This window comes from Glossina fuscipes, unplaced genomic scaffold (assembly GCF_014805625.2).
Source record: "Glossina fuscipes isolate IAEA_lab_2018 unplaced genomic scaffold, Yale_Gfus_2 221, whole genome shotgun sequence".
Classification (NCBI taxonomy): Eukaryota; Metazoa; Arthropoda; class Insecta; order Diptera; family Glossinidae; genus Glossina; species Glossina fuscipes.
In genome coordinates this window covers 1,148,882-1,173,073 of record NW_023998564.1, presented here as the reverse complement: position 1 = coordinate 1,173,073, position 24,192 = coordinate 1,148,882, and the positions used below count along the sequence as shown (strand labels likewise).

Sequence of the window (24,192 nt, the reverse complement as noted above, 5' to 3'; positions counted from 1 at the left end):
GTCAATTAACAACGGAAAGCAATACAGCAAGTAAGAAATAAGTTACATTAATTTTAAGAAGTATTAATAGAAAAAAAAAGGAAATGGCAAAAATCATGAACTAAATATATAATAGGTTTCGCGACGATAAAGTATAATTGTGTATGCGTGTGCGCGTAGGAATGTAATCGTAGATAATGTGGTAACGGACCAACCAATACATAGGTGTAGATTAACGGGCAAGAGAACAACACTAACGGACTGTGAGACTGGTAGATAAGACACGCCGTTAGTTATCTGTCGTTTAAAACCCAGACTCTACACATCATCACAAGGGTTTCTGTTTCCGTCTCCTTCCCTTTCTTTCTTGCATTTAACCAGAAAAGAAATCATAATTATGTGACACTATAAATCAAAGATTTAATTAAATCACATTATAACAGGGTGGGGGCGTCGATGTTTCTGTATCAGGTAATAAGTTTTAGATACTTAGGAAGTATATACACAGCTTTATGTATATAGTAGTCAACTATAACCACATACGTGTGTTATTAATCCTCAAGGCTTAATGTCTGCCATATATATACGTGTATAAACTATATATAATATATGAGCACAAACGTGTCAGTTTAATTGCAATGTTAAAAGCTATGTACTACAAAAGTAAAGTGGGTGGTTCTATAGCGGCAATCAGTAGTTAATATAATTGCAGGAACAAAGCAATACAAAAAAAAAAGAAACAAATACACATTTATTAAGTTTACACTAATCAGACTTAGAGACATGTCTTTCATACAAAACATGCAACAGGTTTTTATGCTAATATTTTAATTTAGTAATATTTTTCATATTTTACCACATTTATAGCGCTACACTCACATCATGTTGTTCATAAACAAAATCCATCCCTCTATTAGACAGATTTTTCGTCAAGAGCATTGTCTCGTATATAGCATTATATAAATCATTCACTTGAAGGATTAGCGACAATTTGTTAGTGACATCATTAAGGCGAAAATGGTGGGTTGTCAAAGTTTCATAACACCTAACAACAAATATCTCAATCATTTCTCAGGGAGACATATTATTTCTTCTTAAATATTGTAGAAAAGTATAAAACGTTAGCCACGGTCCACCATTAACTACCTTACATACCTACACATATGTATATATAACGACCTTTCCAAAATGAAGCTTTAAACAGGAAGTGACCGAAAAAGAGATGCGGTCCATACGGGTGTTCGCCCTCATCAAGCACCCTGAAGGTGGGACACAAGAAAACAAGTAGGAGAGACAAGCCTAAACCGACTCAGAAAGTGATTGTGAATCAGCCGCTGGATGGGCAGAAAAGTTGGGTCCAATTCGCTTTCTACCATCAACTCCCCACAAACTACTTGAGCTCTTGTGCCGCCAGTGGTGTAGGTTATAAAAATAAAAAACAAAACATATTTACGTAATTATGGAAATATTAGAATATTTTACCTATAAATAACATTGTTAAACAAATATGAATTCTAATGTGCGAGTTTATAAATTTATTTGCATTAGCATCCACGTATTGCAGGGAGTACAAAAGCATCTGCTATGTTCTTTCTTTGCCTCTTTGGTCTCATATACCGTGCATTACGCGAAAGCTGAAATATGGCTGAAAGTTCCGAAAATGAAAGCAACAATGTACGTTTCAACGTATGAAACCAGCTTTTTCTAATTAATTTGAAAAGATAAAGAGCCTAACGCAAACTCACAAAAATTTAAATGACGCATGTGAGAGAAATGTTATAATCGAACTGACCGGAACTAAGATGCTTCGATGCCGTTGAAAACAAAAACTTGATCACATTTAACGACTACAACGAATTTTGCAAAGACATGGCTCTTACTTTGCCCCTAAACATTTATTCAACTTTATTTCTTCTTGCAAAAGTACTAACTACGTTTTAGGCTTATACAACACTATAAGCTGTCCGGACGAAGTTTTCATAATATAAGTATGACTAAGTAGTATCCTGCATCAAAAAATTGTGAACCGCTAAAAACGTTAGTTTCTCTAATTAAACTAAAAAGTAGTAGTAGAACGATACGACATCTGAAGCGCAAATGATTACTGAATAATAAAAAAAAGATTGCAAATGCAGTAAACAACCCATAGATGGCTCTAGCTATCACGTAGAAAGCACAAATGTCTGAGGTAATGTCGGTATTTCATCAAAATATCTCAATAATTGCGACCTCTAAAGTCTAAGCAAGAATATTCGAACGGACGGACAGATAAGTAGGCACCCTTAGATCGTGTCCGAACATGATACTGAATCGACTGGCATATTTTGTAGGATATAGAAACTAAAGTTACACTCAATTTTTTCTGGGAAAAGAAGAAGAAAACTACATTGTAAAAGAATTTTAATAAGCTGAGTTTATAAGATTACTGCCACAAATCTACACATGGGTTTATGATGGATCTAAACAATCTGCGTAATCGTTCTTATCGGCTTAATTTTTGTAAAGGAGACAATCAATCAATTTACACTTTTAGACGAATATGGAAACCTTTTGTTACTTGTACTTATCTCCGTGCTATTTATTGTAATTGTTGCTACTAATTAATTATACCTTTGTCTACAAATGGTCGGTCATAAAAAAAAGAGAAAAAAATTACAATATTTGTTGCATGTATGCAAAGTTCTGTGCTTATTTTTAGATTTTTGCGGTTTCTACACATTCTTACAAACACTGTAAAAAGCGCACAAGCATATACGTACGTACGCACGCAGACACATATATCTTATTTGCAATAAGTATTTTACTCACGTTACGTTTTCATTAATTGAAAATATGAAAATGACACTTGTCTATATTATTGTTTTTGTTATTGTTTTGTTGTTCTTATTATTATTATTATTGCAATATGTGCAAATGTCCAGAAATACATATGTACTCAAATTGATTTAAGTGAACATCTATGTCGATATGTTCTTTTTGTAAATGCTTAAAAACATCGTAATTAGATGTAAGAGTCATCACAGTACAGTGCTCAGATTGCACAGACATAATAATTTAATTTTTTTTTTCTCATTCTCTTAATGGGGTAGACGTGATAATTGATCGATGAATAAATAGATGGATGGATGGATGGATGGATGAATGGCTGGTTGGATGGCTGGATGGATAGGTAGATAGATAGATAGATAGATAGGTAGACAGAAGTGCGAAAAGATAAATGGAATCAATTTATAATTAATTGTGACTTTAAATACCTGGAATTAGAGTTAAGCAATAAAGTAAGAGAAGAAACCAGTAAAAGCATCATAATCGAACAAGCCCGACCATTAGGTACGCTACTCTGCTGTGCTACTGCTAAAATTCTTATTTTCGTACCATATAATACCATTAATTATATCTTCGTTCTACGTAGAAGCATACTTTGCGCGGCAGTCCATATATAGGAGAGGGCCTAATATGTGAAATGAGGCGCCCTAATTTTATCAAAATTTATCACGATAATAAGAATAAGGCTTTTTTTGTCATATAAAGATGAGGCCTTTTGTATGGTAAGTTGTTGCAGAAGTTGATCTGCGCTACCACAATTTTATTCTATTTAATCTTTTACGTTAAATTTGCATTATAACCTAATTTCATGTCATTTCATATTAGTTCATTTATAATATACTATTATTGAACCGCCTGAGTGGCTACATGCAAAGAAGCCCGCCTAACAACTCAATGGTCGTGGTTTCAAATTTCAAGTGCGGTAGAGCTTTCAATAAAGCGGATAGTCTTATAACCTATTACTTTAAGACTTTAGTATTAGAAATTATTTCTCTGGCTAAATTAATAATAATAATAATAGTATTATTATTATGCAATTATACAGCAATGAACACAATTACAAGGGAATTATCTTATACAAAGACTTTTATAACATAAATAAGTATGTAGTTCGACTTAAGGGCTAGTGATGTAATCGGCTTGGTCTATAATATCCCTAGTAATCATTCCCCGCCAACAATATTATTCAGCTAAAGAGGTAGAAATACATGCTACTAAGGGAAAGAGGTACCTATGAAATGTTGGGCCATTGCAACCGAATGATTTTGTAGAGGTAGGTCAGCAATCGAGGACAGAGTGTTTCAAAATATTATAAACGAATATGGAAATAAACTGTCTCTAATGAAAACCCTCATATGATTTGAAACTTAAAAAAGTGATCCAAATGCTACATAATGAATTTTCATGTCTGATTGTCATTGTGGACCAGTTGTCACAATAAAATATTGAAAATTAGTGCCTTTTGGCGATAAATTTTGAAAATTGCAAAGCTCTTTCATTTAAAAAGGTATTTCTAAGATAAGCCTTTATATGGAGAATAGCCGCAAACTAATCCATTTTTATTCGTGTACCCAATTTCATCGAAATAATTCGAAAGTTAAATATTTAGATTGAACAGTTTGTAGATTGGTAGACAGATATCAGATAGAAAGACAGACAGGCAGACAAGGTTAAATTCATTCAAAAAATTATTTTAAATTCATCAGAATTATATCCTGTAAGGCAGGTGATGAGAAATTTCCGGAGAAACATGTCTAGACAAATCTTTTAAGGTGAAGTTCACTTTCAATTATACTTAAGTGCCAGAGAAAAGATTTCATTGCTTCATAAGTTATCAGTTGTAGAAATAGTTATGAATAATAAGAAATTGTATCCATAATAGTTCACTCCAGTAGTTCTTATTTAATGGGCTTTAACACACAGAAAGCAAAAACTTAAATATAATACGAAGTTTGGATTACATTTCAAAATAACTGAATTATTGTATACCTACCTATGACTACTTTTATACTCATCACCGTTTACCACAAAAAAAGACAAAATAAGTAAAAGAAATAATCTAATAGTGGGCGCAGTTGATTTCTTATATTTTCAAAATGGAATTTTTTGTTGTAGAAGCATGTGGGCGTTGTAGGCGTCTCTTTTGAATAGATTAGGTTAATTCCAAATTCTTGCGCAAATATATGGGCATTTTCGCTAACGGGAGAATGTTTACCACAAATACTGTAAAGTTGCGCAAGCAGACAAATGCACAGACGAGCAGGCGGACATTTTTAAGTGCATTCAAGATTTGAAACTGGCCAAACATTAGTCTCCTTTATGGGGTTTTTGAAGCTTGTTTCTGTGCGTTGTAAAGGTATTGAAAAAATAATTAAATTTTTATACAGTATAGCATTAGGTAGGCGTGGCCAATTTTTTTCATTTTTGTTCACAAATGTTACAGCATGGCCCATAGAATATGCGTTCAGATTATTGTACATTTATCTGCTGTAGTTTCTAAGTAATGAGCAAAAAACCAGTTGTTTATTTCTTTTGGAAAACAGAAGTGTTTTCGCCTTACTTGGCGCCGTGGGCATATCCTTTAACCGAATTGGCAAATCGTCAATACCAACCTGCGTGCAAGAAGTTTCAATGTTTCTCCCAAATTGGAAGTCGATAGCCAGGAGAATGTTTACAACACATTACACACACGTACAGACGGACATGCTTAAATCGATTTACGATTTAGTGCTGTCTAAGAATACATATACTTTGTGAGATCTCTGATGCTTTGTACTGGGCGTTGCAAACCTACTATTCCAGTGTCATAAAATTTAAATTTTTTTGATACCTTTATTAGCCCGCTTCAAAAATCCGACATAGTACATAAACCGTTGCCCACTTTCTAATTCCTGCACCTAAGCAACTGTGTGGTGTCTCTTGTACATATTCTCCCGCTGGCAAAAAAAAAGATGTCGCCCAAAAATTCACAAAAAAGTTTGAAAAAGGCCCCAACAGGTCAAAGAACACCGCAAGAAGAATTGAAATGCCTTCGCTTTGCGCGTCTTTTGCTCGTTGCTCATAAATCACAACAGATATATGGCAAGAATTTCAAAAATCAGCCACGCCCACCTAATACTGCGGTATAAGTAAATTTATATTTTTCCCTTTTTTAATCTTTCATAGTATAACGGTGGTGGGTGTAAGAGATTCGGTCGCAACCGAACGTAATTATCTTAATCTTTGTTTATATCTGAAATATTATTGAAATTATATTATGTTCCCACAAATTTTTAATTTGTACTATTGCTTTCCAAAAAGTGAAAACTTTTTTCTGCATCTTTAATTTCTTACAAGGCAGCCATCCTGCCTGCTCGTCTTTCCTTGTAAATGAACGCGCATATCAACTTAAAAGTTTATTCATTTGCTTTTGTTGTGTTATATTATATTATATGGTTATATTATCTAAATAAACAAACAATTTATTCATATGTAACAGCGTTTGGAAATTTGTGCATTTATTATGCACAATTTTTATTAGTGCTTTATCGCTTGTTTGCATAGTCGTGTAATTTTTGATTTTCTTAATTGCAAAACAGGTAGCTTTTCAGAGAAACACATTTAAAAAAAAGAAGAAAAATAAATAACAAATTTTTTTTTTAAAATCAAATTTTCCTAAATCTTTTCGCAATATCCCCAACGATTTGTTTACATCTGTTGTTTAATTTAGTCGTCAGTTCGTTCATATACCCAGACGCATATAAATATCATTTGAGTCTCAAAACAGATGGTTTTCTATCGTAATGCTGATTGTGTTGTGCTGTCTCTCTTCAATTGGCTTGAGTGCAAACGAATGTCAATCATTTGCTCTGTTGCTCTATTGACCTCAAAATTTTATAAAAAAAAAAACAAATTTTCAATCAAACCATTGTGCCAGACTACCAGATGTTCAATACACAAAGTTGCTTTGGTATTACTTCTAATAATAAAAGAAAATTTTTTATTATACTTGCGATCAAAGGGAATGGGAGAAAAATTGAGAATCTTCAACGGATTCTAACGGATAGTTATTAGGATGAGATAATGACAGTCTATATTCGACATTCTTCCACTAACTACTGCGTAGGCGGGAAGATAAGTTTCGCGACTGTTAAGTTGGATCTCAATGCTGTAGATCATACTTAATAAGTAGTTATGTATAGATTTATGTTCATTTCAGCCCATCTATTAATATATTACGCAGGTTTACTTCTGATTGATATTTCTCGCTATAATGTCATAGCTCAAGCCTTCAAGTTCAGTTAGCTGTTTATTACCTTAAACCTAACAACACTGTAAAGAAAAGAAGGTCTTCTCTGCAATGCCGCAATTTAAGCCTTTAATCCTAATATTGGAGCTTAATTCGATTGAATGTACGAGATATGTTTTAAAAAAGCGACTTTTCAAACTTCGTCGGCTGCGTATACTCGGCCCACTTACACGTACGTATACACATGTTCCCAACATATGTGGACATTATCAGGAATTTTGCGTTTTTAGTTTGTTGTTTGATTGATATGAAGGCTGTGCTTGTCGATTTCTTATTTTCGAAAAAAATGGATTGAAAAATCCGTATTTTGTTAAAAAAATAAAATAGCATGCTTCCTCTCACCTAAAATGTTCACTGTTACATTTGACGGATGTATAAGCTCGTCGCAGAAGACCGACTTGCAAATGACGATGACAGCTTTAGACGCCCCAGTATGTCAACGACTGATGAAAACGTTAAGGCAGTGAAGCAAATTGTTAAAGTAGAATTATCGAATCGCTATTCGAAAAGTTGCTGAGGATGTCGATATATCTGTTGGCTTATGCCATGCTATTTTTTCGAACGTTTTGCTCACGAAATGAGTGACAAAGAAGTTTGTTCCGAAATTGCCAAATTTTGATTTTGCTTACTCGTAATCTTTTGGCCAAAAAGGATACCGTCATCATGCTTCAGCCACCGGATTTGCCGAACCTGCCCCCTCTACGACTTTTTCTTGTTCCCAAAACTGAAAAGACCCAGGAAATGCCGGAGTTTTACCATGATTAAGGAGACAAGGATCGCATCGCTGAAAGAGTTAAAGGCCATTTCAAAAAGCGCATATCACAAATACTATGAGAATTGGAAAAACAAATGCATTATATCTTAGGGGAATTACTTTCAAGGGGCAAGATAGACATTGAATAAATAAAATTTTTCGAGAAAAATTAAGTCAACTATATTTTGAACACATATTATGGCCAGCAATGTATAGAAGAACAACCTCTACTAGGCATACTGCCTCCTTATCCTCCGGCCTATCCTCTCACATCTACCCGTCTTTTTAATTTCATAACCACTTTTCTCTCTATCCCTGTAATTAGCAACATTTTTTCTTTCTTTTCTATTTCATGAGCTGCCTAATTGCAGCACCTAGTTTCATGCTCTTATACTACTGTCAATCCTTGCGCTTAGGATAAGATCAGAGAGCCACAGGCCAAGAGGGATCTTAAACGAAAGGGCTAAAGGCAATAAATAACAATTCCTTGCTCTGAAAATGAGTAGGACTACGAGAACGGATCCAATAATCCCCTAATTGGCGACGTTTAGTCCGTATTAAGCGTTACGTTTACTGTCATATATGTATTCTCCACGCATTTAACCACATAACTATGACAGATATGTACGCCGTGGTCCATCCGTCCGTTCCTAACGGACTTTTTTATAAACATTGATCATTATTAATATGTATTTGCCATAAAAAGTTGTTTCAGAAAATACTTATTTCATTTTGTCAAGTCGTCGGGGCCGACGTAGTTTACTGTTTAAGGAAAATATGATAGAACGTAAACCAAACTTTAGTATTTGTTTTATCGTGTTGAAGACTAGGAAATAAGCAGAGCAAAAAACTTAATTTCGACGAATTTAATTACGACCCAGTACTTTCCTAATTCTTGAGGATCGTCTTATAGAATATTGTTGCATATCGTCCACCTTAAGCAAAATTGAAAGGACAAAGTCAAAAGTTTGCAAAACGACTAAAAAGCTTTTTATTCATTTATTTCCATTCTAGTTGATAGTAATAATACATTCACTCTCAAATAGTACTTAAATTGTTCTTATATCATCTGTTGAGGAAAACTCAAACTTAAGGCTATGTGGAGATTGGCTTCGTGTGGGGTTCAATACTACTCTGTGGCTATAGAAAGTAATGGAACATGAAAATTGATCATTGAAAGCAATCAAATGAACCAGTTGTTACAACTTAATAATAAACTCAACTCTTAATGGCATCAATTTATGCAATCGCTAAGTAATTATTGGCAAAGAGAGAAATCTACAAGCGATCGTTCAAGGAATCTTGCATCGTATAGTGTGTGTATGTCATTGTGTTTGTTTGTGTGCCTAATGAATATAATGAATAATTAACCCAATTTTTCAATTAATCGTTCATATATCGATTAGCCATATATCGTTCATATATATCATTCATATATATTATCATTCATATATATTACATAAATATTGTTATCGTTATTAAGAAAATCTGATAATATTCGCATTTGTCCAGCGGTCTGTGATTGCAGCCATTTGGTTAATTAAGCGGCTCCTTTGGTCAATTAAATACGAAAGAAAAAAACAAAATTCAAGTAAAAAAGTATCTCACACTTGTTTCTCCTCCAATACATGCAACATCACGTTATGTTGTGTTTCATTGATTGTATGTTTTAATGTGAATTTTTTTTTTTTTTTGTATATATTTTTTCTGTTGTTGCTGTTGTCGTGAAATGCGACCATAACAACAATATACCCAGATAGTGCCAGACTTGAACCACAAATATTTAAATAAAAAGCGATAAACCGTGGCTGGCTGGTGAATTGTTTTGTTAGGGAATGAGTGAGAGTGTGTGTGTCGGCGTTTTGTTGCATGCTAACGTAAAACAGTTTGGGGACAGACACTGGTACGTGTTTATATAGATTAACAGATATAACCTGTGCACAAATGGATTTCTTGGAATTTCAATAACTGATTCAATGAACAACTACCGCATTTAAATTGTTGTTGTTGATGCTGCTGTTGCTACTGCTGGTTATGTTGGTCGTTAAAATTTGTTGGTATCGCTTGGCTAGTAAACATATTAATAAACACCAGCACTTTGTAAACAGTGCTTTAAGCTGCCGAATTTTCTTATTTATTCATTCACTTATTACTTGAAAACACGATTTCAAAAATCATTTTGATTGTTTGTAAAAAAAAAACAAAATTCAATACGATGTTCACTTGTTGTTGTTCTCTGGACGGTGATCTTTACAGGCTGCTATGGAAACTTATGCGCTTACACACAGTCGCCAAAGGTTTAAAGTTATTTCTTGTTTGTGGTTAATTGATTAAATTTACAACATGTTTGCTCCGCTACTAATCCGATGACAGGCGCGTCAATCGTTTGAACTGGTGACCGTGCATAAACCATGAAATCATGACTATTATGTGTCTGTTAATACCTCCGATGTCTCTTTCCCACTGTCCGCCTCTGACTCCGTCGCTTCTTTCTTTCAACGGTCAACAATTTGAGTCTGAAGGAAACCAAGAAGCGAATTTCGAATGAAACGAAAAGAAGCCATTAACTTCGCAGACGTTGAGCATTTGTTTGAAAGGAACATGCGAAGAAAGGATAGAATACGAGGAAAAAGATCAGTGTGTGGTAATCCCTAATGTACAATAAAGAAAAAAAATAAGATAATAATGTTAATGGCGCCAACAAATGTTTGCAACAGAATAAAGACAAAAATAAAAGGCAATAAAGGTAATAAAAATATCATCTTCAAAGAATTCTCTGTACACTTCAGGTGCAGTTAAAGTAAGCTATCTTAAGGACTTAAAATTCAAGGCTTACGTAACCTGATTAAGATTTAGTATCTTAGTCGTTGTGTCTATGTAACTAACAAAGAGGCTGCGATTGTAAATTTTAATCGCGTTAATTCTCAGAAAATCCTTATTACTCTTAAGACCATGTCGGATAATTAGCACGAATTGTAAGAAAAATTGTATTACTACTTGCCTTTTTAGAGTAAATAAAGATCGCACTTGTAAGTTTCTAGCCATAACGTGAACAAAATCCGTCTACCATAAATATTGCGAGTTTTATGATAACTCGTCAGCTAATAGACGATAATGAGGAAAATTTTTTCGAAGTAACTTGGATCACTTTATCAAAATAATCCGAAAGACGTGCTTAGTGCTATTAGAATACTTTATGGACGGGTGTGTAGATTTCTATCGAGATAATCCATGGGATTGTTTTATAGTAGTTTAAGCCTCATTCTCCAAAGTGAAACCTTCGCAATCTTTTGTATAATTGTCAAGTCTAGGAAGAGGACGATTGTGTGTTTCGGCATCGTTATAACGTGTTCCAAATTTCACTGAACAGCTGCCAAGTTTGGAAAGACTAGCATCGCGTATTCAGACGTCGTTACCAGAGTAACGTAGTTGGAACTTCACTGAATAACGTTCACACTTAGAAAGGTAGAGATTGAGAGTTCAGGCATCTTTGTCATAGGAAGGTAGTCAGAACCTCACTAAACATATATTACTTGTAGACCGACCAGCTTTTATAACTAGAAATGCGTTTATGTTACGTTTCACTTCTGCTAAAAATCAACAGGTATTATAGAATCGTAATGCAGGTGATGTGCGTAACGTCTCACAGATTATAAGCTATTGGTGAGTGAAATATTAGGTCTAGGTGCAAATTTCTGCTGATAATCCCCAGAATGTTCTTATTATGCTTTAAACTACGCTCTACGTCTTTCATATCCCATCCTTGAAATCTGTTTACACGTTTATGAGCGAGCCTGGCTGTCTTCGTATGTTAAGGCAATCTATGTGCATATCGTAAACTAATCGTCACACGATCATATATTTTAGAAAATATCTTTACTGAGCGCAGACATTTAGATCAATTTTCAAGTTCCATTACTAGTACAACCCGTGGTAATTCCATACGAATAAAAAATCAGTGAACCGACCTCAGTCTTTGAATCGTCACTTCGAAGCGTGAGGCTTAGTAGTAGTATTCTGCATATCTCCCTCATAAACATGACACACCAACATATACGTATCTAGTTATAATAATTGAAATTTAGGAGATTAATTTGTAATCTCCTTCTTCAATGACGGATGTAATAAACTTCTTAAACCTGTAGTGTTTACCTTTAGAAAAAAAAGAGTAGATACGGAAAAGGTCTACATATTTCAATTGAAACAACAAAGAAACGATTTACATTTTGTCATGAATTCCATCTGCATAGTTGTCATTCTGCATGTCCTCCTCGTACGCTCAGCTCAGTTGTTCAGTTTGTCATGGAAAACGGCAACAATTTTCGTTGTTAAATTTTTGCATTGATTTCAACTGAATTATTGAAGACAATTTTTGTTGTTGTTTTTTTCTTTTTACCCATAAAACAATAACAAATGCTGTCTTGAATGGAATAAATCGGTTCAGCAGGAGAGGCAAATAAACGACAATTTTATAAAAAATCAAGAGCAGAAAAACAAAAAAAGCGTCGTACCTTCGTCGCAGTCATTGTTCTTATGGAAGTTACATATTTGCTGACTAAGAATGATTAAGCCTTTTGTGGTGACATCTTGACTAAACGACAATACAGAAAAATAAAAGAAAACAGTAGAAGACAAACGTTCCATTCTGAAGAGTTAACATTCATTTTTATACCTACTTACCATCAAACGTTGGTGTATGTTCATATTACAAAAACGTTTGCAATACCGTAAGGAATGATTTAGGTACCCTATAATATATAAAAAACATACATACATTTGCCTCGATCTAGGTATATCTGTCCGTCTGCTTGCCTTTGTGCGTGAATGTGAAATTGGCTTGAAATTTGGCAAAAAGGGAGTGAATTTTCCGGCGGCGAATTGGGATCAGATTGGTCAAAAGACACTGCTACAGTACAACATGAGCTGAGAGTAACTATATCCTCAACTTCTTTCACATTTTTTCCTATAATCAATTGTAAATACGATAATAAAAACATTCAAACATATGCTATGGATTATCCTTCAGAGCACCTTTACAACAAATTCGTTCACACCAAACCGATATTATTGGTTAATCCGTATAAGCAGCTGAGTCCATAAGAATCGCATCTACCTAGTCATTGTGCGCGAGTTCAATTTTGAATGTGGCAGAGCATACTTGGCCGTACATACACCGGATGCTTAACTGGTAAACGCGCAACATTTAGCTGTTGAGCGTAGGCCCACTAGGCTACGGCCATTTCCTATCTCTTTCTCTTTCCGCACTTCTACCTTCTGGGTGATCGCTCGTATTTAAAAGAAAAAACATTATAATCGGCTACAGCCACCACTAAACACGCTACACCACCCTACAGTGATTAACGTAACGGCTTTTCGAAGTAAGGCGTTATATGGGATCCGTCCAGTCTGAAATATTTTCAATGGCGTTTGGCCTTGAAGCAAAACACGTCAGATTTCATCAAAACATCTTAAAAATTGCTGCTTTTAATTTGAAGGCGTAATAGGGAGCGGGCCTACCTCAAGTCTTTCTGGCTGGTGCATACATCCCCACATTTTTAAACCCAACTTTATATAATAAGTGTTGTAGGATGTAAAAATAATCAGATTATCTAAATTTTATTTTTACCGTCTTTTGTTTTATTTTATTTTTGAGTGTTTATAAGATAAATAGATAAGATGGTGGTTGTAAAAGACTCGGTCATACTCGAAAATAGTTTTGCTACTGTTTTTCTTTTATTTTTTTTTTTTTTGGCAACAAAAAAAATAATGTGGTAAAGAACATGCAATGAAGGCAGGAGATCGTTTAATAAATTCAGCGTTGTAAAGAGAGCGTGTATCTCAGAGTCAAAAAAATTTCCTTAACGAGAGTCTTCAAAAATATTTTGCGTTCGTATAATAAAAGTTTTAACTTATACGTTCCACTTGTGCTCTGAAAAATTTCCTTCCAATGTCCACCGCGGCTTTAAACATACCGACCTACACAAAGGCTTTAGCTGTTAATCCCCTTGTCCGTTATCGGCGATGGCGGCTGGCAAAGTCCCGTGTTACACGAATTTATGTGGCCAAAAGTTGCGATCACAGATATTGAACATCTCAAACGAGCCAGACTACGCTCGATTTGGTACGAAATAAGAGATGTTTCTTGTGGATTTGTGAGTTGCTCACCGCGATCGCGTTTCTTGGCATACATTATCAAACGTAAGCATGTAGGCCATAATTGTGAATTTGAGAGAAAGAGAATTACCAAAATCAATTTCAAGAGTCTTCCGACGCATGTCCTCTTGCATCACAAACATGGTTAACACATCGCATCAAATGTCTACTGGTGAAGAGAGCATCTCTAACTTCTTGGAGATCCTTGAACGTTAGCGTAACTCTACTTATGTATACTCATAAGTACAGTTATAGCAACTGTTCTCCAGAAATGAAAGAGATTAGTCGATGAACCAAGCTCTTTAAAACAACAAACTACTTCGCTTTCTCATCTTTCTCACGTATTGATCCCGGAATCATCCTTATACCGCACGTTAGACTATCGCGGCTTCGCCTTCTCGAATCGCATTAGCCGCGAGGAAGCTACTTGTCGTGTGATCCTTGCCAACGTTTCACACGTTCCCGTTTTGATATCCATTGTGCACAAACATCACTCATCTTTAAATGCTTTCTCACCACTAGCCTACCCTCGCCTCTTGAGGGGATCGCCTGAATGGTCGCCCCAAAACAGTAAATAGAATAGAGTCGTGCTAACGTCTGCGTTTCCCCTGCACTTGATTATGCCATGGTTTAGACATATCTTGTACGCTATAAACTAATTTGCATATGCAGGCTTATTGATTGCTTAAACAATTCTTAAAGAAATTTATGAAGCTTCGAGTTTTACTTACCTCAGTGATTTCTATTGAGTTATCAAATATTTTTTTTAACAAGTTACCAAATGTTTTTCTTTTCTTCTCTTTTCTTTCGTTGTTTCTTTATTTTAAGATGTTCGTGTTTTCACATTAACATAGTTGAAGCCCACCAATATTTCGTTATAGATGCCTGCATGCAAGCATGCATAAACATACTGTTGCAAGTATGTTTCAGTTTAGTTGTATTAACGAATTCTGGCTATGATTCATTTGTTCGGAATTTTCTCGTACAAAAAAATGAGGAGGAGAAGAAAAGCAGCAATTCAATGGTATTTCGATTTATTTTTTTATTGTTTAGTTTTTATTATATGGCTGAAAATTGATTCTCGCGTAGTTGTTTGTTGCTGATCAATGAGACAATATTTAACGTATGTGTGCACGGTATGTTTGTAAATATTGGCTTGATTGTTGGCGTTGTAGTGACAGTTTCTAATTGTTGTTATCATTGCTTATTCTCTTTTTTTTTTTTTTTTGTTTAAATTTCAACAATTATAAAAGCATTTGTTACGATACGATTGATTACAGATGATACGATGGCAACGGCGATGGTGGGGAGCGGTAAAACTTTTGCACAAATTTAAAATTACAAATTGCTTTTTTGATAGTTTTTGTTATTTTCGGGCGATCTAATGTAGAAGCTATTCATTTTTTATCTTTCAAAAAGACCGCAGGTGGCATTTTTCTAAACACTTTTTGTGAAGACATTTTTCTTGTAGTACTTTTGGTTTAGGAAAAATCGTTTAAAAAATGTTTTTTCTTTAATTTTATCTCTGAAATGCTTAAACAGTATGAAACTATATTAAAATATTTCTCTTTTAAACATCAGGTGCGTTAAATGGTGAAAATCTATATAGGTTTTTCGTAACAGATATCAATCAGGAATGTTTTATGCCCGTCACCGTTATATCTAAAAAAAAGTTGAAAAGCTATCTTTTCATACTTTATGTTATTGGGTAGGCGCTGTTGGCTTCTTCCGTTTCCAAAAAGAATGTGCAAATTTTTATGGTATATAGGAAAGGTGTTCGTAGTATTTGTTGTACAAGAATGTGGACGTTATAGGCTTATCCTTCGACAAACTTGGGTGATTTTTAAATTCTTTTGCAAACTTGTAGGTAATATCATCATTTCTGCGAACAGGGGAATGTTTACTAATGTGGCCAAGAAGTTATACACTTTTTGGTGTTTTTGAAGCTTCTTTCTGTGTGTTTTAAAGGTATTTACGGCGTCCATGAAACTTCCTCCTTAGCTTGGCAAACGCTTTGACAAAACAAATATTCACCTCTTGCATAACAACAAAAATCTACGCAGACATAGTAGCAAATAACTTAGGCTCCGTAGGAAAAATTAAAAAGTTTAGCTTATGGGTTTTTGTTATTTTCCATTATTCGGACTTTTTATACCATACACCTCTTGCGGAACAAGGGTATATTAAGTTTGTGGGCATGTATGCAACATTCTGAAAGGCTTGAGGTGAACCTGACGTTTAATGAACCGATCAACTTAGAATCACCTTTTGACTTGATTTAACAAAATAAATATTCGCATTAAATCGAAATCTATATATCTGTAGTGTGCGATATAGTTTTCGACTAAAACCCACCTAAAGCACTTTTTTGTTATTAATCGTTCTTGTTGCATGCAATTATTGTTTTAGTGATTAAGTCAGTTGATTGATTAGTGTTTAATAAAACCTATCTTTAATATTTTCTCAACTGAATTAAACATGAAGCGCTCTGCCTTTCACTCTTTCTACATATTCTTTTGTTTTTCTCGCTTAATAAGCATCTATCGTTTTTATTATTTAAGAACAAGTTGTTCTATTTTGCAATTTAAACAAAATGTTGCTAAACTTTGTTTCATATTCAATTACCATGGAATTTTTTTTTTTGAGTATCGTAGCAATGAAAACAGATTTTAATCTTGTTCTCTTTCACTCTCTATATCTAATGTTATTCTCTTTATTTATTTTTTCTTGTTTACCTAAGCTTATGCCTGCTGTCGTTTAAGCCGAACTGCGCACCAATCGTAAATTGAAATGAAATACTGTTAACAAAAATATCAGTCGAGCTGTATTTTGTGTTTTTCGTGAAATCATCGTCGTTGTCGTTTTAGTTTTCAATTTTCAGTTTAATAAACTTTGAAAAACTAGTGACGTTGTCATACACATGAATATAACAACTTGGCTTTTGCTATATATTAATTAATTAATCGTTCAGACAACCGACCACTAAAACATATCGCAACTATTTCTGTCTCTATCCTGCTTGCTTCATTTATCTTTTTTACTCAGTGCTTGAAAAGAACATTAAATTGACCGTTAAGCGAAAAAACGATATTCGTTCAACATTCTAGCTGTGGAATATAGTTACTTATTGGTGCTTTTGTGATTGTTGTATTTCCTTTAATACTATTAGTATTAAGGTTTTTACTTGGCTCGTGATAATTTAATTATTGTATCGTTTTTTGTTGTTGCTATTGCCAGTCTTATGTAATCGTTTGCAATGATCTTATGGCCCCAAGTTTTCTGCTCATGGAATGGAAGTCATTTTATAACTTTTATATTCTTTTTTTGATATTGGTTTTGCATTGTCTGAGACGACAACAGGTGTCTTTTGGGGGTCTTAACAAGAACAACTACGGCATGTGAGCGTGCAAAAGTTGAGCGACGTAAAAATTTCTGTTTGATTGCTTTTCGTCTGTATAAGAATTTTATTTATTACCATTATTCATTATCCATAACAATAATCTGCAATGAAGGAAAGAAAAGAGAGAAAAGGAAAAACAATGAAACGATAAGTTTTATTTATTACTTTTTTATTATAATTAATAACAATAAAAAATTAATATATGAAATTAGTATTAAATAAAAATAAAGCCGTGAACTGTGGTGGTGTTTATAAATTAAATTTATAAAGTTTATGCTTACTTCAATTTATTTCGAAAGTAAACTGTTTCTATTTGTTGTGAGCCGATTAATGAGTTTTGAGTAAGGTATGTGAATGCAATGAAAATATTTTATATTTTCTAAGAATTATGAAGTGTTTTTGCGACAAGCTATCTAGGTTTACCTTTCTTCACTTTTTTTAAGGATAGTAGGCAGCTTCATGAATAGATCGTTTCGAGTTTCAAATTTTAGACGTTTAGACATAACTTTAATTCTTAAAAGTATACTTCCTGTGTGAAAAGTGCCCGGTAATGCCAAAAAGGAACTTGAATATCCCTTTTGAATTTGCGTTGCCTGCTTCGAGAGCCGTCGCACTTTAAATTACAGCACCTCCTGATCAAGTCCTACAACCTTTATTTTTATACGCTTACACACATTTGGCTCTCAACATGATCAGAAATTTTTATACCCCATAGTGCTCCGGTAGTCCAGCGGATATTAAATTTGTACGAATGTATACTATGCGACGCTGTGATCGTGAGTATCGTGTGTTCAAAGGGGAAAGGCATAATACTTTCTAATTGGACACAAACACCTATTAAGCTACGGCCACTTTCCTACACATCGTTCTCTTTCTTCACCTCTTATCCTTTCTGGCCAGCACCATGTTACACGAATAGGGGACATACCCTATTGATCGATTGATCGATTGAGATCAACCCACTTTTTATTATAGTGGTCAATTCAGTTTTTCTGCCCGTCTTGCCCAAGTACGAATGTTATTGAAAATTGTTTGGATCGGATCATTCTTTCCTTCACTTTCCATAAAATGTCTTATTTCGAAAAGTCATTTTATGAACAACTATATTAAGCGAGGTTGTATAGAGTATTCCATGGTGGGCCATGTCCTATTATAAATGGTTTTACTTATATTTTTTAGGAAAGTCTTTAAAAATTAAGACCTGTATCCAACATTTTATGTAATAAATTATTATTATTATTATCATTCCTGGCAACAAACGTTATTTACATCCCCTCCCCTCGTTATATCTGCGATTTATTTCCTTCAATTGTTATAGTTTATGTAAATTACTTTTCTTGTGAAAACAATCGAAACCATGACTGCTGCGAATATGAATGTATTCGTAACTTGTCTTAACATCTTATATAAATTGTGTTTATAAATTAGTTTGGGGAAAAAGAAATCCATTATTTTTTCGGTAGATGGCTGCACTGATAGATTTCTCGTAAAGTATCGATCAAACCATTTCATATTTATGCTCGTTGGAAAGGTGACATTTCGCAGTAAAAAAATTCTTTTGCGGTTTTTTGTTTGGTGCATTCAGTTGTGAGTTACAGCGTGTTAAAAATGGAAGTGAACAAAGAGAAAATTCGGTACATTTTACAGTTTTTCTTTGACAAAGGCGAAAATGCAAGCCAGGCGGCTACAATTGTGAATGGTGTTTATGGTTCCGATACTTTAACAGCCAATTATGTGCAATTTTGGTTTCGTACATTCCGTTCAGGAATTTTTAATGTTAAAGATGCACCTCGCACAGGTAGGCTGGTCGTCGAAAATGTCGATAAAATCGGAGAAATGATCAAAGTTGACCGGCATATTAGCAGTCGTAACATCGCCCAGGAGCTAAAAATCGACCATAAAACAGTTTTAAACCATTTACACAAAGCTGGATTCAAAAAGAAGCTCGATGTTTGGGTGCCACACCAATTAACAGAAAAACACATCGTGGATCGAATTTCCATCTGCGAAGCCTTGGCCAAACGGAATGAGATAGACCCATTTCTTAAACGGATGGTGACTGGAGATGAGAAATGGATCACATACGATAACCCTGTGCGAAAACGATCGTGGTCAAAGAGCGGTGAAGCATCTCAAACGGCCAGGAAGGTTTTGCTATGCATTTGGTGGGATTGGAAGGCGATTATTTATTATGAGTTGCTTCCATATGGCCAAACGCTAAATTCTGATCTCTACTATCAACAACTGGACCGTTTGAAGATAGCGATTGACCAGAAACGGCCAGAATTGGCCAACAGGAGAGGTGTCGTTTTCCACCAGGACAACGCTAGGCCACACACATCTACTGTGACTCGCCAGAAACTTCGGGAGCTTGGTTGGGAAGTTTTAATGCATCCGCCATACAGTCCGGACTTGGCACCAAACGATTATCATCTTTTTCTTGCATTGCTAAATTACTTTAATGATAAAAAAATGAAATCTAGGGAGGATTGTGAAAATCGACTACTAGAGTTTTTTGCATATAGAGACCAGGATTTCTATGAGAGAGGCATTTTGAAGTTACCTCTAAAATGGCAACAAATCATACAACAAAACGGTGCATATTTGACCCAAATCGGACAATCCGAAGCATGTTAAATAAAGTCCTGAAGTTGAAGTAAAAATAATGGATTTATTTTTCCCCAACATACATTCTACAAAATTGTATTGTATAATACCATAAATAGAGGATAAATTGTGATTTAATTTTATGTTTTTATTTTTAATGGATGAAAACCGAAATCTTTCCTTTCCTTTTGATTGGTTTTCTAGCATCGTTCTCAATCTTTACGCATGTCGGCCGTTGGAGTCCTAAAATTCACAAAGACGATCATAGAATGGCGAAGGTTGAAGTCAGGCAGATGCAACGTTGTTGATTTGAGGTTCACAGAAGTTTGCTATAAAAATATAACAGATAACCGAAACAAACTCGAGGAGGTTTTGAAATTATACGCACACTTTTGGATTATTGATTCTTAGGGTTTAAAAGACGGGTTATTTTCTTAAAAAGACGGAACCGCTATGCAGGAGGAGAAAATCTTAGCTAAGCTAATCGAATGAATTTTTACAGACGTCTTCAAGACTGCTGCTTCAATTGACTTATGGCTAATAGTGTCCACGAAATCAACGCTTTAGTCAACTACTAGTATCTTTGGGATCACTGATGACATTACTCTAAACCATTTTCTTAAACCTAAAAGTAAACGTAAGTATTTTTTTCGCTTTATAGTAAATCATTCCCTTAATAAATTTTTATTCCACCTGAAATCGTAAGGTTTGCTGGTAAAAATGAAAGTCGAAAGTTGAAGATTAGCATAAATATTCCTTTAATTTAATCTTATGATAATCGTTTCCTGGCATTGCCAGCTTTATCATGAGATTAGTGTTCGGTTAAGTTTAATATTCCGAAGCAAAGAAACGCTTTAATAAGAATTTTGAACTCATAGAAAACACAATGTATATTAATCTTCTTCTTTAACTTTTGGGTTTTTGGCAACAATACCTAGTTGAATTTGTTCAATTGACGTTGGTAGACTTCTGTACTAACAGTTCCATGCGGTTTTAACAGCTCGTAATACTTTGTCACACTTTACGTCCATGAATATTTCGCTCCGGTGTCGATGTGGATGGCTCTCTTGGACTAACCCGCGACTTATCTCGCTTAGAATCGTCGAAGTAGATCCACTTTCAACCACCCTTCGCAATATGCCGTAGAAAATATTTCTTTTTTTGGCAAGCAATGAAACCGCGATGTTTAAATGTTGGGAAATGGCATTTTTAGTCAATTCGTGAGATATCCATTGCTCTCTCTGCCACGCTTTTGGATCTTTCCTACCGCATGTGAACGTCTACAAACAGTCGATTCATCAACTACTAAGCTGTTGGAAAGTTCTTTGAGAGTTTGAGCCGATAAGTCTTGCAACTTATTGTCTTCGACCTTTCTTCCAGCCTTCTTTGTCATTGACAACAAAACCACTGCTCTTAAATTGTGAAAATCAAAACTGACAATTGGAATATGATGGAGCAACATTACCGTAAGCTTCGAAAAGCGTTTGACGGGCTCGGCTGCAGATATCTTCAAATCAAATAATAAAAATAATGAATGTCGAACAAGCAATTTCGAGGGTTCCATGATTAGGATCTTCATAGACTGAGTAGTTCAGTAATATTAAATGGAAAAGAGTTATTTTATGTAGAGAAAGGTTAAAATCATCGAATTTAAACGTTGTATACATTGATATTCCACATTACCATTATTTTAATACGATAATATAATTTGTGATGTCTTTTGGAGTTTACATTTACACGACGGAATATCAAAAACTCGCAAAAGTTGATGAAGCCAATTTAACATTTGTTTATGCGAAACGTATGATTAATGATGTCTGAGTGATGTTGCTCATAATAAGGCTGTAACTTTGAATTCGAGCACGATATTCTTTGACAAAAGGGGTAGACAACCTTTAACATTAAGGTTACTAAAAACAAGAAAAGAATTGTGCTTGGGTAATTCTAGAACATTTAATAGGTGGGCTGTCGTTTCTTAAGCGATGTTTGTTTGAAATACAGAAGATATACCCTTTCCCTCTCTCTCTCTCTCTCTCACTCTCTTTATTGGTGCCCAATATCATATGTACTTCAGTTTTTATTATTACACGATCTCTGATAAGTCTTCCCAGGTAATTAAAGGCTTTGATTATTAATTACTCACTTAAGAAGGGGTTCAAGGATCTATTAGAGCTCGGCAGAATCCATTAGAGATTGAAGATTAGACATGTGATGCGCGGTAATTCAGTGACATTGATAATTGTACAAGGAACTCTCATGATGGTACGTAGTCAAAATTCCCTTAAAAGCAAATGTGTTCTTTAGTTGTTTGAATTCACTTTGAGAAGAAATATACGAAATATCACTAAAAAAAATTCAATAAATATTAAACAATGTTTCGTTATATGGATGTGCATGAATGAGTTCCAAACGTGTACGTGTGTGTGCATGCATGCGTACATAACAGTCAGTGTGTAAAATTTCAGCACAATAACCTCACATATATTGTCTCTTGTAGACTTTTTGTCACTACACATGTCAAGCGAAATTGTCACGAAATGCACACGACACGCTTATATGTGCACGTTTTTCGATTGCAGTTCAATATACAATGTATAAATCTACACAAAAAGAAACCTATATAGTTATGTGCAGTTCTTTTTGTCTAAGTGAGTTACGGAGTTTTGCGCAAATTTCTTGATTACTTACATATAACATTAATTAACTAAATTTAGAAAAAGTTGCTTAACTAACTAAGCATCTAATCTATCTTTAAATAAAAAAAAAAATGGTCGATGACCTGTCTTCTAGTGCTTGCCTTATTTTTCACGTCACCGAAGGATAAGGTTTATATTCATTTCCTCAAAACATTTGTAAAAAGGAAACTGTAGATACCACCCAAAATGTGGTATATTCTTGATCAGCATCACTTTCTGAGTCGATTTAAGCATGTCCATCTGGCCGTCTATGTGGTCTGTCCGTCTGTGTAATGTCTGACATGACCATTCTCCTGGCCGCTAAAAGCTGTCAACTTAAAATTTGCAGAAACGTTGGAGCCGCATGCACGCAGGTTGAGAACACCTTTTGTTTTTAGGAGCAAAAAAATTTTTCTGATTAGTCATAAACTGCAAAAATAAAAATTTTTATATTTGGTTTGAAGGTTAAGGATGATGAAAACACACGTCTACAGCCGAATTTTCTTTTTTTCTTTTTGTATTATTTTGGGCGGACGAAGAACCGCATCTTTAATGCATTCGAATGTGGAATTTTTGCTATTTTAAATATTTGCAAAATGGCGGTATCGAGCTCTAACGACTCCCCAAAAATGATGTGTTGGCTATCACATAATTCTTTTTTTTTTATTCTTTAATAATATAGACATGGAATGTTTATTCCAAGAAGTCATGGCGCTTTCATTTGCAATAGTTCAATTCTGCTGCTCAATATGTTCTTCCTGATAACCATTTGAATGAATCAACATTAGCGAGTGTTTTTGTGAAAATAGAAAAGAGTGAGTACCGGGGTGTCATAGGCAACTATTCGTTTTTCAAAAGCAATAGCTTTATATAAATTAAAACGTTTATCAACAGGCTCTCCTCGGAAAAAGGTCATAGCCTAAGATTTTTTTTGTTTTGATGATACGACAGCAAGTGGAGTAGATTTTACGTACGTGAAACTAAACATTATAGACCGTACGTCACGTATTTGTGCCAAATTAAATGAGACGAAATGGACTATAGAACAAAAGAAAAATTATGAGAGAATGTGAAGGGTATGCATATATACAAAGGACGAGTTTGTCACGTATTGAACCAAGATCTAGGCATGAGGAAGTCAACTGCGCACTTGGTTGCCAGGATTGGTCACATTGGCTCAAGAACGTGATCGAAAGCAAACTTCCTTAGTTTAATCATAATAAATTGGAGTTTTGTCGGCGATTAATTGCTGTAAATAGAACCTGGATGCACCAATGCACTCCGAAAAGAAAAACACAGACAAAAAAGTAGGCTGCGAAAAGGGAATGGTACATAGCGCATGGACGCGTACTGTAAACCTTTCTGTAATAAAGCGAAAACGAAGAGTTCGACAGCAATCATAATAGATACTTTAGAGCTAGGTGCACATATATGTATAAGCAAATTAAAAAATTTCGTGTCATTACAAATTATAGTATATGTGCTCACTTATACCAAACCCTTTTATACA

The 24,192-nt window shown here is 34.5% G+C and overlaps 1 protein-coding gene and 1 long non-coding RNA gene across 13 annotated transcripts in view; both read right to left on the bottom strand.

Moving 5' to 3' along the window:
• The window catches only part of LOC119642306 (BMP-binding endothelial regulator protein), a 98,716-nt gene that overhangs the window by 49,638 nt on the left and 24,886 nt on the right, over positions 1 to 24,192 (bottom strand). For 2 of the 11 annotated variants that reach the window (XM_038041407.1, XM_038041409.1), the window contains exon 2: positions 14,732 to 17,501. Coding sequence is in view for 1 of the 11 variants with exons in the window: in XM_038041405.1 (XP_037897333.1) it covers positions 17,476 to 17,485 (10 nt within the window). In the remaining 10 variants the exon portion in view is untranslated. Of the gene's footprint in view, positions 1 to 7,435; positions 7,878 to 14,731; positions 17,502 to 24,192 lie in introns of all 11 variants that reach the window. The other 9 variants (XM_038041406.1, XM_038041410.1, XM_038041411.1 and 6 more) reach the window with 9 other exon arrangements.
• Positions 9,794 to 14,724, bottom strand: LOC119642308. Of its 2 annotated transcripts, none has more exons than XR_005247997.1 (3): positions 12,071 to 14,724; positions 11,816 to 11,999; positions 9,794 to 10,498 (listed from the first exon to the last, which is right to left on the bottom strand). It is a non-coding gene; the product is annotated as an uncharacterized LOC119642308 (long non-coding RNA). The 2 variants fall into 2 exon arrangements; XR_005247996.1 differs by having other exon boundaries at positions 11,816 to 12,438; positions 12,528 to 14,724.